General features: G+C 44.5%; 1 protein-coding gene across 1 annotated transcript; it reads right to left on the reverse strand.

Annotated features, from left to right (window-relative positions):
• Positions 1-314: 314 nt before the first annotated feature.
• On the reverse strand, positions 315-11,235 carry MCHR2 (melanin concentrating hormone receptor 2). Its single transcript, XM_059083180.1, is given in 7 exon segments — positions 315-393; positions 591-647; positions 3,037-3,203; positions 3,205-3,232; positions 7,518-7,731; positions 9,177-9,309; positions 11,158-11,235. Coding segments are annotated over 7 exon segments (756 nt in total).
• Between the last annotated feature and the right edge of the window lie 1,592 nt (positions 11,236-12,827).

Consider the following 12,827-nt stretch of genomic DNA (forward strand, 5'->3'; position numbering starts at 1 on the left):
CACAACTCTGCAAAATGTACAAATAAAACATTTAAATAACAATGCTGATGGCAAATACAAAATTATTCTTTAAACAGAGTCTTGAGTTCTGTTTACATTTTTATGAAACCATTACATCAGTGATTACAATATTTATCACTGAGAGATCCTCAAATAGCGGCTTCAGAACATGACTTATTTTCAGAAAATGCCTTATATAGGCATTAATGCCCATGTGTCTGAGCTTGGCATGTTTCAAGTGACTAATGCTTAAGCTTCTATTGTAGATATCTTAGATCTCTGAATTGTTCAATAAAACAAAATAAGGCATACACTTAGCATTTGACAACCTTATTCTGTTGATACATCTCCCAGGTATAGCATAAAATTAAAATATAGCACACCAGGGCTTCCCTGGTGGCGCAGTGGTTGAGAATCCGCCTGCCGATGCAGGGGATACGGGTTCGTGCCCCGGTCCGGGAAGATCCCACATGCCGCGGAGCGGCTGGGCCCGTGAGCCATGGCCGCTGAGCCTGCGCATCCGGAGCCTGTGCCCCGCAACGGGAGAGAAAAAAAAAAAAAAAAAAAAAATATATATATATATATAGCACACCAAAATCAAGGGCAAAGGGAAAAAGAAAGTTGTTACTGTCAAATACAGAGAATACCTGTAAAATGAGAGAGAAGACATGACTGTTACATTCACAACGCTAGGAACTGACTTTTACAGTTTATGATTCTGTGATTTTTCAGGGCCCAGAATGAAAGTGCTTGGGGGAAAAGTTAAGGCTCTCTGGGTACTTTCACATACAGAAGGTCTGCTTTTCATTATTCATAGACAATGACTCTTCTCTAGCCAGCTCTTCTCAGTAGCCAATGCTACTGAGTACTGCAGAGTGGGTGAGGATGCTTATTATCATTATATTTAGTGTTATTAACAACAACAGGCAACGGGTAGCATTTGTTATGTAGTAGACACTATATTGAGGGTGCTTTACCTATTATAACCCATTGAATCTATGCATCCCTTGGAGTACGATGCCATTAGCATCCTCGTGTTACGGAGGAGGAAACTAAGGCACAGAGGGGTTGAGCGGCTTGCCCAAGGTTACCCAGCTAGTAGGTGGCAGAGGTGAGATTTGAACCCGGATACTCAGGCCAGCTCCAGAGCCCACGCTTGTAACTGAGACTCCAGATGGTCTCTCAAAGGGCACAGAAGAGGACCTGTTGTCAAATCAGCCGGTCATTTTCTCAGTGCTCCGCCAGGGGGAACCCTTGGGTGGGCCAACTCCGTTTCTACCCAGACACCGGGTATCCTCCTTCCGGGGCAAAACCCTTGTGTGGAAGACGGCAGCTGGCTTTGGGTGGGTGTGGACAGGGTGGCAGAGAGAGCGCTCCGGAGCCAGAGGGTCTCTGAACGTAGCACACTAGTCCCAGTCTCCGTTCACCGTAAGGACTTAATTCTGGCAGGAACAACAGAGACCAGAACCTCAGAATATCCCTTACCATAACCCACCGAAAAGAGCAGAAACAGCTGTCGCTGCAAAATAGTCTCTGCTTATATGACACAGGCCGAAGTCATGTAGCCATATAGTGAGCTTCAGGTCCTGCCCTCCTTTCAGACCGGGTGCGGCCAGGTTAATTTATCAGCCCGCGGTGATTAACTATCATTTCACCTTTAGATGAGCTGACGCTTTCTGTCTGGGAGTGGAGCCAGTGCTGTAGTGAGAAATAACGAATAAACAATCATGGTATCGACGTTGCCCTCCTCTGGAGATTTTTTTGTTGCTGGATTCGTAGCCTTCCTGGGCCTCTACCTCCATCCCTCTCAGACTCTGTCTGTGTGATGCAGAAATGACTCATCTATTTGACAAGTGGTGGACTGGGAAAAAGGGGTCTGCCAGACTGACTTGCCATAATGTATGTAAAAAGCACCTAGCACAGTACCTGGCCCTTAGCAGGCGATCGTAAAGTCTTAGTTAGAGATTCTAATGCTGTGTTCAAAATTTCAATCAGAAAAATTTCGACTTAATTTTTCTTTTCAAATTAAAATGTAATAAATGACTGTGTTGGTTGCTGTATTAGTTTCCTAGAGCTGCTGTAACAAATTACCACACACTGGATGGCTTAAAACAACAGAAATTTACTGTCTCACAGCTCTGGAAGCTGGAAGTCTGAAATCAAGGTGTTGGCAGGGTTGGTTCCTTTTTGAGGTTTTGGGGAGGGAGCATGGGCTCCAGGACTTTCTCCTAGCCTCTGGTGGTTTCTGGCAATCCTTGGTGTTCCTTGGCTTATAGACACATCACTCCAGTCTTTGCCTCTGTCTTCACATGCATCCTCTCTGTGTCTCTTCAAATCTCACTCTCCTTATCAGGAACCAATCATTGGATTTAGGGCCCACCCTAATCCAGTACACCTCATCTCAACTTGATTATATCTGCAAAGACTCTATTTCTAAATGAGATCATATTCACAAGCACTGAGAGTTAGAACTTGGATGTATCTTTTCGAGGGACGCAGCTCAACCAAACTCCAGCTGCATATTGATAAGGTTTGAGTCTCATAACTCCTAGACCCTTTTGGAAAGTCTGTCCCTCCCTTGATTGCTGTTCAATCCTTGATTGCAATTCAATAGGAATTGAATCTGGCTGCCATGGATCTTTAAAATCCACATTTAAATATATTTGCATCCACTGAGGTTACATGATTAAACTCAGAATCTTCTTCTAGAGATTACCCTCTCCTTTTTTTTTTTTTTTTTTTTTTTTTCCCCCCCCTGCTCTGGGGCATGTGGGATTTTCCCGGACCGGGGCACGAACCTGCGTCCTCTGCATCGGCAGGCAGACTCGCGACCACTGCGCCACCAGAGAATCCCAAGATTACCCTCTCCTTAAAATCAAACTATCAACTTGATGGTGGGAAGCAGAGAACTAAGTGGGGAGACTGGGCCGAAGAGGATCCTCAGGGACACTGCACAGTTGCTCACGTGTTGACAAGGAGGTTGAAGCACTTCAAGATTTAATTCAACTCTATTTTTCTTAAGTTTTAACAACCTACCAGAGTACATCGTCAGGGGATGTTAAATCAAAAGCACAACTCTCAACGCCGTCTTTAAATCTGATGACCTTCGAGTAGACCCAGACAGGCAATGCAAGAATAAAGGAAGCTGCCCAAAGGCCCAGATTGATGCGGATCGTCTTGTACCTTGCTCTCCAACTCGTCAGTCAGAAACGGTTGGACGAGAGCCAAGTACCTGCAAAGCCGGTTAAGAAGGGTTTGGGAACAATCAATAAAAGCACTGAGCTCCAAGGTTGAAAGGTTCATGACAAGAGTAAATTATTAGTATTATGATCCTCCCTGAAGCACACCTCTATCAGGGTGAAAGAAGGTTATATTTTTTAAGAGATGGCTGGTACCTGTAGAGAAAACAATTCTTGACCCCGTAAGTCTGAATAAACCACTTACTGATACACAGCTGTCACTTACATGAAGACCCTGAAAATGGTAAAATTCTGCCGTGCAAACTTTTTCTTTACAGAGGTGCTTCCCTTGCACAGGAGGCTCTAGAAAACTGTCCCTGAATGGGGATTTCCTCCAGGAGGGCAGGACAGGAGGGAGGGTGTACCGATGTGGGACAGGAGGGACGGCGGCTGATGTAGGACAGGAAGGAGGAAAGTGCGTTGGCTGGTGGGAGAATGAGATTCAGCATGAGATTCAGGCACCTGGGACAGACATTTTGCTCAGATGGCTTTAGAGTTAGTCCCCCAGGCTCTTGGAGGCTCAGTTCACAGAAATCACAGTGAGAATTAACAAACGTGACTAGCAGACAATACAAATTCCTCAGGCAACGTAGGCTGGAGGGGGGATGTGGACTAATTTCATGGGGAAGGGGTTTTCTCTTTCCTTTTCTTTTTCTCTATTTTGATCCAGAAAAAAGGATAATCATTAATCAAACTTGAAATCCTGATATATCAAACATATTTGGTCTTCCAGCAAATCCAAGAATAATTTTTCAGACACAGCTGAAAGCTAAAACATGAAAAAGAGAGCTCAGATCCAGAGGAGGTATTTGAGAAAGCACAGTTTTGCTGGTGGTCGGGGGTGTAGGAAAGCAGCATTAGTAGACATTAAATAAATGTCAAATGTGGCCAATGGTCCTTTAATTCTCTCCAAGATTTTGTAGAGCGACTTAATTTATGAAAATGGAAAATTCTCTGTTTCCTTGCTCTTTCAATTTTGCACAAGAGGTAGGACGTTTTGCCCCTCAGTTAGGGGACCCCTTGCCGTGCAGGGACAGGCTTGTGACCCCGGGTGCCTCAGCCACCCCTCGTTCCCCACACTGTACCTGCGTTACCTGTCGCCATGGAGAGAAGGCTCCCTTCCCTTCCTGCCGAGGAAGGGAATGAGGTAGTGATTGTACAGCAGCCCTGCCATCATTCTGTCTGGGATGAAAGATGATGGAGTCACGGCATCAATCGGTTAGGGAATCTTCTCTCATCATCTCCCCAACTGAAAACCCTTCAATGGCCTTTCTTTGTCTTTTAGATAAAATTCAGAATTCTCACCATGACCCTTGATGTCTTTCTCCCTCCGGCCCTCCCTGTCACTCAGGCTGAACTTTGTGTCAGTCTCTCCCTGGCCTGCCTTCAGACTCTGTCTCTTTCAGTGTCAGGTACATGCTGTTCTACCCGCCTGGCAGGACGTGCCTCTCCTTCCTCCTGTTCCTACTCTGAGTCCCCATTAAGGTCTCCCTCTCGGAGAAGCTTCCCCTGACCACTCACTGTATACGAGGGCCCATGACTATAAATGCGGATTGTGGGGCAACTCTACTTTTCCTTCTAGTAGGTATCATTGTGTGGAAATACACATTTACCCATGTGACTCTTCACGGTGTAATGTCTGTCTACACCTCTGGAATGGAAGCCCCATGAAGGCAGGAGCCTTGGCTATTAGTTTAATGCTGCTGTATCTCCTGTGTCTGGCATCGTTCTTGGCATACGGTCTGTGCTCAATGAGTATTTGTTAAATGAATGAATGGGGAATTTTGGCTCCTACTTACTGACTTTGTTGTTGTTCTAGAATATTTACTTACGAAAGTAACCACTAATGAAAGTCTAGGTAGCTTTCACCTGGAGGCAAATATTTTTCATATTTTGGATGTTTATAGAATTGTTTTGTATTGCTTTAAAGGTAGGAACCCTCTCTTAAAATATTCCACACACTTGCAGTTATTAATTAATCAAAGAAAGAAAAATGAAAGAGTTATGGGAAACACTTGAAATTTATGATCCATTAAATTGACAATTCAAATAACTTAAATGTATAAACAAGAAGGCATACTGGTGGCACTGACATTTAATGCTGGCATTACAGAGAAACTTCATTTCTGTTTTACAGAATTATAGATTTTGTTGAATTTTTGTGAATTTAGTAGAGTTAGAACTGCAAGAAATGCTAGGGGCTGGGGGAAAGGTTCAGTTTTACAAAATCTTTATTTGTCTCTGGCCACGTGATCCTCTAAGGTGAGGGCAGGGAGAAGGATAAAGGTCTGAGTGTCTTAATTTGAAAGTAAAATTTTAGCATTCTGTGTCCATAACGTTAAAAAAAAATACACACTATTCAGTTGTGTAACATACACATGCACACACACACACATACACTCATAAAAAACCTGTGAACATTAGGAAATGTTCTGTGGTCTGTTCTAAGGCAGACAATGTGCTTTCACTTTATTTGCAGTAAGAGGTTTACAGAAGGGGTACAGTTTCCCCTCTTTAAAGAAAAAGCCGATACTCTCCTGCCTTCATGGTATGTACATGGTTTGAAGAAGCTTTTCTCCTGAGAATGGTATCACGATGGTGAGGACTATACTTTAGGTTGCTTTTCTGCGGTGGTTCTTGCCCTGCGCCGGGCTCTGGTGTTGGAACCCCGGCAAGCTCACCAGGCTTTACTCCACACGCCATCAGCATTGGTGGCATCAAGCTAACCAGATCGACCTACCTAGCGCGCAGATTAAAAAATGTGAAGCTAATTATAAGTTGAGAAGTGTACTCTACATATTTTTGATAATTCTTTTGTAGAAAAGCAGCAGGATATAAAAACTGCATTAAACATTACCATCATTATTCATGACTGAATAATAATGATCCAGGGAATGATTTATATGAAACCTACTATTCCTTTGTTTATCCATCTGAAGAACTGCTTCTCCCTTCCCGACCCCAAAGGCCCACTTGGAAGGGTAAGAGAGGCAGAGCTCAGGAAAGAGTCCTTGATGGACTCAGGGAAATTTAACACAGCCCTCAAGACTGACATTCACTCATTCATTCATCAGTGGTTTTTGAGCACGCATGTGCCAGGCACTGTTACACAGACACTAGTGTAGTGACCAAAGACCCTGCCTTTGTGGAATTTACATATGATGGCTAGGGAAAGCTAGACAAAAACAACACACATGCATGTCTTTGTACACGAAATATATTAACATATGTAATATATTTGAAGCAAGGGAGAAAGAAAAAGTAGATCAGAGCAAGGGGGACCAAGTGTGCTGGGTTGGGCTTGGGGTGGGAAGAAGGTGGATAGAGATTTCAAGTGGGTTGCTCTGTTGTGCTTTCTACTGTTGTCTTCAGGTCTTGTTTCTGTTTGGGGAATGCTGCTAAGAGCTGGTGTGGAGGTCCTGGCATCTGGATGATGCACGGCACATCCTAGCTTGCATGCTTCCTCAAGAAGCCAGATGGTGAGGTAGTTGCCAGCTACCTGCCATGTCCAGAGTTGGACAGCCTGCCTCTGAACTGGGCTCCATCACTCACTGGTTCCACAGGCTCTGGCCATCACCATTACCTCCTTGAATAACATTAGCTTACATGGGTGGAGAATATGGCTTTGGCGTGTTCTGGGATACAGTCCAACAAATTTCTAATGATGTAAACGGCAGTATTTGCATTAACCAATCATAATGAAGAGTATAAAGGATGGTCCTCCTGGTACTCTGACTTCTCTTCGTAGCTGTTTAAGAGCCCACTACTCCACTGATTCCTTTAAGCTGCTAGGTGATAACAAGGGTGTGTGAGACATTGAACTTACCAGAAAGAGCCCTAGACGAGGAGTGAGGAGACCTACTTCAGTTCTCAGCTCTGCCACTGACTCTCTATGTGCCTTTAGCAAATCCCCTCACTTCTCAGGACCTGTGCTTCCTTCTTGCAAGAATGATGGGTGGTGGTGGGGCGTTCATTCTGGTCTCCAATATTTCATGATTTTATGGTCGTTTTTTTTCTTGCAGTCAATTGTAAATAAAACTGAGATCGAAAAAATGATTGGGAAAAAGGAGATGTTTAGTGTTTTAAGTTTTCCATGAAAAAATTGACCTCTGCGAAAGTTGGAAAAATATTACCTGATCTGTCCTACAGTGAAACAAACAAAGGAGGAGGAACTTTGCTATTACAAACCGGCACTGATGTTGCTTAAGTTGGGATGACCTTGGGGAAGTACAGGCACCTCTGAATTATGTTAATATATTTCATAGTCTCTTCACTCACCTGTCCACACTCATTACAGTCATGACGGCACTACAGGCAAACTGGTTGCAGGTATCCAGGGATGTGATGATGGTGCAGAGAGGCCCCCCAAACACCCACTCTCCTCTCTGGGCCCACTGGTGAATAAGAAAAGGCATTCCCATGATGTGGACCAGATCAGCCACAGCCAGGTTGCAGATATAAATGTCAGGAATTGTTTTTTTCCTGGACCTGAAAGAAATGGAGGGAAACTTGAGGATTGACATTCAAAGTACACACCTTTAATTTATGCCATCTCTTACAGGTTTTCAATTGCTAAAGTTATTTTAAAAGTTAAAAGGAAACCGTCACAAATGCACACATGAATGCTTGTGTATATTCAGATGTTTTGAACTATTTTTCTGATAACTAACTGCAGTGGTTTAAAAATATGTGCACAAGGGGCTTCCCTGGTGGCGCAGTGGTTGAGAGTCCGCCTGCCGATGCAGGGGACACGGGTTCGTGCCCCGGTCTGGTAGGATCCCACGTGCCGCGGAGCGGCTGGGCCCGTGAGCCATGGCCGCTGAGCCTGCGCGTCCGGAGCCTGTGCTCCGCAATGGGAGAGGCCACAACAGTGAGAGGCCCGCGTACTGCAAAAAAAAAAAAAAAAATTCTACAAGTTCTTTCATATTGCTTTCAAGATTGGGGGCCTAATTCCCTCCCTTTGAGTATGGGTTGAACTTAGTAACTCACTTCTAACGAGTAGGATGTGGTGGAATTGACAGTGTGACATTCAAAATTTGGACATAAAGGCATGGTGGGGTTTTCTCCTTGCTCTCTCTTGTATCACTTTCTCCGGGGGAAGCCAGGTGCCATCTTGTGAGGTTACTCAACAGCACCGTGAAGAGGTCCATGTGGAAAGGAACTGAGGCCTCCTGCCAACAACCAGTACCAACCTGCCAGACCTGTGAGTGAGCTCCCTTGGAGTAGATGCTTCAGCCCTAGCCAAGCCTTTAGATAGTCCTCTAAAGATGGACAGACAGCTCGACTGCAACTTTTTGAGAGACCCTGAGCCAGAACGTCTCAGCTTAGCTGCTCTTGGATTCCTGACCCTCAAAACTGTGTGAGAGGGACTTCCATGGTGGTGCAGTGGTTGGGAGTCCACCTACCAATGCAGGGGATACGGGTTCGAGCCCTGGTCCAGGAAGATCCTACATGCCGCGGAGCAGCTGAGCCTGTGCGCCACAACTACTGAGCCTGCACACCTGGAGCCTGTGCACCGCAACAAAGGGGGGCCGCCACGATGAGAGGCCCATGCACCGCAGCGAAGAGTGGCCTTGCTCGCTGCAACTGGGGAGTGCCTGCATGCCACAGCGAAGACCCAATGCAGCCAAAAATAAATAAATAAAAATTTAAAAAACAAAAAACTGTGTGAGATAACAAATGTTGATTGTTTTAAGCCACTAAGTTCTGAAGTAATTTCTACATAGCAACAAATTATACCAACTCTAAACTCATTCAGGCAAAAGACTTTGTCTTTACCTATCCCTAGCACCAAATATAGCTGAATAGGGAAAATAAATGTTTCCATTTTGCAATGCATTTTTTCCCCCACTGAAGCTGTAAGTTCAAATCCTAACTGAGGCCATTTTTAAAACAAATTTCAATGATTGCTTAGAAATATTCCAATAAAATTTAACTCAATAGAAAAGACTATTAATTAAGACCCTGAAATCCAGAGTGTGGAGTAGAAATCTGAAACGAGTGAATTGGTGGAGGACACTGAGAAACATCTCCTGTCAAAGGTTGGGGGAAGTGAAGGCAAAACAATTTTCTGAGAGCAGAAATTTAATTTAAAATTCATTTGCTCCCTATCTTCAAAGAGTTGGGGCATTCAGTAATAAACAGGTATCATCTTTATCTGGGAGATGCTATTTATTAATTCAACAAACATTTTATTGAGCACCAATTATATGCCAGGCATAATATTGTGCTTTGGGCTGCAAAGCTAAATCACCTAGAAACTCTAACATCAAGGAGCTTATAGTCTAGACATGTGTAATAAATGATCACATTATACCGTGATTAAAGAAAGCTAGAGAAAGCACAAGGAGCGCATAAAAATGGGCCTCTACCCCCTCCCGTGGGGGCAGTCAAGGCAAATTTCTTAGCAGAAGTGACATCTGTATTGAGGACAGATAAGAATTTAAGTAGCACATAAGAATTAGCCCTAAGATTGTGCCACAATTATTAGTTCACCCTGGATCCAGGTCTATTGCTCTGTTGTTTGGAAGCTAGTGTGTGTCGTCATTATTCAGGGACTGCAAATTCTACAGCTTGTGAACTTCATACTAAAGTCATCAAAGGCTCATGTGAGGCGTCAGTCGGGGCCAGGATATTTTACCCAGGCCGTGGCAGCACACACTATATGGGGAAGTTACTGCTGTGAGTCCTTATTCAGCAATCACACTTTGGGCATTGTTGATGCTACTAATACAGCAGGTTGGTTCCTTGTCCCCAGGACGTTGGTGGCTCATATCAGAAAGACCAAGAAGGAGAAGAGACTTGAGAAAAAGACCATGTCAACCAAAAGAGATGCTAAATGACTGTCCTTGGTCTCTAATCCTTGTCCTCACCAGACCATTGGGAGTAGGAGATGGAGAGGGCTCAGGGGAGAGGAACTGATATTAGAGGTCAGCTGGAAGGAGTTCCACGCTAAAAAACAAAAACAGAAGCAAAAGGACTTCCCTGGTGGCGCAGTGGTTAAGAATCTGCCTGCCAATGCAGGGGATGCAGGTTCGAGCCCTGGTCCAGGAAGATCCCACATGCCATGGAGCAACTAAGTCCGTGCGCCACAACTGCTGAGCCCGCGTGCCACAACTGCCAAAGCCTGTGTGCCTAGAGCCCATGCTCCACAACAAGAGAAGCACACTGCAACGAAGAGTAACCCCTGCTCGCCAGAGCTAGAGAAAGCCAGCACACAACAACAAAGACCCCGCACAGCCAAAAATAAATAAATAAAAATAATTTCTTTTTTTAAAAAAGCAAAAACACAGTAATAAAAAACCCTTTAGGGCTTCCCTGGTGGTGCAGTAGTTGAGAGTCCGCCTGCCGATGCAGGGGACACGGGTTCGTGCCCCGGTCTGGGAAGATCCCACATGCCGTGCAGCGGCTGGGCCCGTGAGCCATGGCCGCTGAGCCTGCGCGTCCAGAGCCTGCGCTCCGCAACGGGAGGGGCCACAACAGTGAGAGGCCTGTGTACCTTAGAAAAACAAACAAACAAACAAAAAAACATGCTGAAATAATATGTCACAGTAATCCCAGTGATTATCCACTTGGTAGTAGTAGTATGACTGATTTCGACTTTATTCTTTGTATTTTTTAATGTTTAAAAAGATTCTATTAAAAACATGTTTACCTTTTGCAATCAGAAACAACAATATATGCAATAGATTAAATAAAACTAAAAAATTTATATATATATATATATATATATAAAACCCCACACAAGCAGGATGATGCCTTGCTGATCAGCCTACTCTCAAGCCCACTTTTCACCCTTCTGCACTTTGTTCCTAGGTCTTCTTGCCAACTGGCTTTTGTTTTGTTTTGGCCAATAGGAAGCACTATTGGAGGGCAATTGGAGGGTAAGATGAGAGGAGAGGCCAGGGTATTTCCTTGCCCTCTCTGCTGTTGGCATCTCTGGCGGTGGCTGCATCCCGCCCGTGGCTCCACCTTCCTCCTGCAGTTCCTGCTCCATGGTCCCAGATCCCACTGTGGCTACGGATCCCACCAGGCAGCCCAAACTTCCAAGATCTGTAAAACCACTTTTTTTTTCCTCCATTCAGCTCAGGGCCAGGAGAAGGGTGGTGGTGTTGGGGCAGAGGATGGTGGTAGGACATGGTGGTACCTTCCTAATTTTGTTTATCTCTGGGTTGCCTCACGAGTCCTTGTTTGGCATTTAACTCTACTTAAATTATATTACTATTGTGAGTGTAAAAATTAATAAACAGAAACCTCAATTAAAATGGAGTTGGGAGGCCAGAAGTGGGGAGCTCTCATGCCCTACGATAGCAGAGCTCAACAGAAGAAAGACTTCTTGCCTGGTGAGAGCTTAGCCAATGAGAGACTGTCACCACTCAGTCAGTGACAAGCCACTATATTTTGAACTCTTAATTTCTCCAATGGACTCTGTTTACTACAGCCCTCCCAACTTCCTTTTCCCCCTCTGTAAAAGAATCCTCCTCTCTCTGTTGGGTGGGACTTGCATGTGGTTTGCCATAGTTGCAGATCCCAAATTGCAATACTTTGCTGATCCTGAGTAAACCCATTTCTGCTTCAGAAATAACTGGTAGTTCATTTGTTTAAGGTCAGCATGAGGCAAAACCAATGGATTAGTAGTGATTTCGTAAAGCTCTGTACTGAGAAGAATTGTGAGTCATCACACAGGCACTACTAAAGGACAGACCTGTGTGATTAGACATGACTGCCAAGGGTGGGAGAGTTTAGAGTAGAGTGACGTATTTTCCAACCCTGCTCTAGATACACAGTGTAAGATATATAAAGAGAACCTAATTGGAAATTCTAGTTTCATTTCTGTGCCCTCACTTATTGTGTCCTTGGGGAAGACATTCAACCCCTTTATACTCCACAGCTGTCTTGGTGCATTGGACCATAGCAACAAGGGTCTCCAATCAACTTTCCAGTTCATTTGAACAGATGTGACTGGGAGGTTTTGTAGCACCTAAAGCATAGGGTGTGTGTACAGCAAGGGTGTGGGTCAACTCCAACTCCAGCTGGCACCCTGAGAATGGTAGAGGGCTGGGTCAGACGCAGCACTAAGCTGAGTGGGAAAAAAGAAGAGGCCTTGTTCTGAGCATTTCCCATCTCTGTCTTAGCAACTGGTATTCCATCATTAGACCATTAGTATTCCTTCAGGAACACTCACTCTTCTTCTTGTAATCTCTGTATAAAATGTAGACACCATGGGGGGGGGGGTTAAAAAGTAAGATGTTTCAGTAATTCATGATTTAGTGTAAATTAGTTGACTTGACAGCCAGTTGAGGACAGGGAATGAAAGAATGGGAACGTTTTGTTTATAGGGAGACAAGGCATCCTTTAGAGAGTCTCTGCCCACTCAAAGCCATCTGTCAGTAGACAGGAGAAAGATGTGTTCAAAACATGGGGGTGGGGGACCGACGGAGAGAAACATCATCGCCTTTATTGAAGGAATTTCCCAGGACCCACTGTGGCCGTGGAGAATAGTTGAGTAATGGGGCTGAGTTCATACGTCTCTCTCCCAAGAACAAAAGGGGGAAATTTTATGTATTAATTGGCCCAGTTTTCCTCCTA

Source organism: Kogia breviceps, chromosome 13 (genome assembly GCF_026419965.1).
Source record: "Kogia breviceps isolate mKogBre1 chromosome 13, mKogBre1 haplotype 1, whole genome shotgun sequence".
In the NCBI taxonomy this organism is placed as follows: Eukaryota; Metazoa; Chordata; class Mammalia; order Artiodactyla; family Physeteridae; genus Kogia; species Kogia breviceps.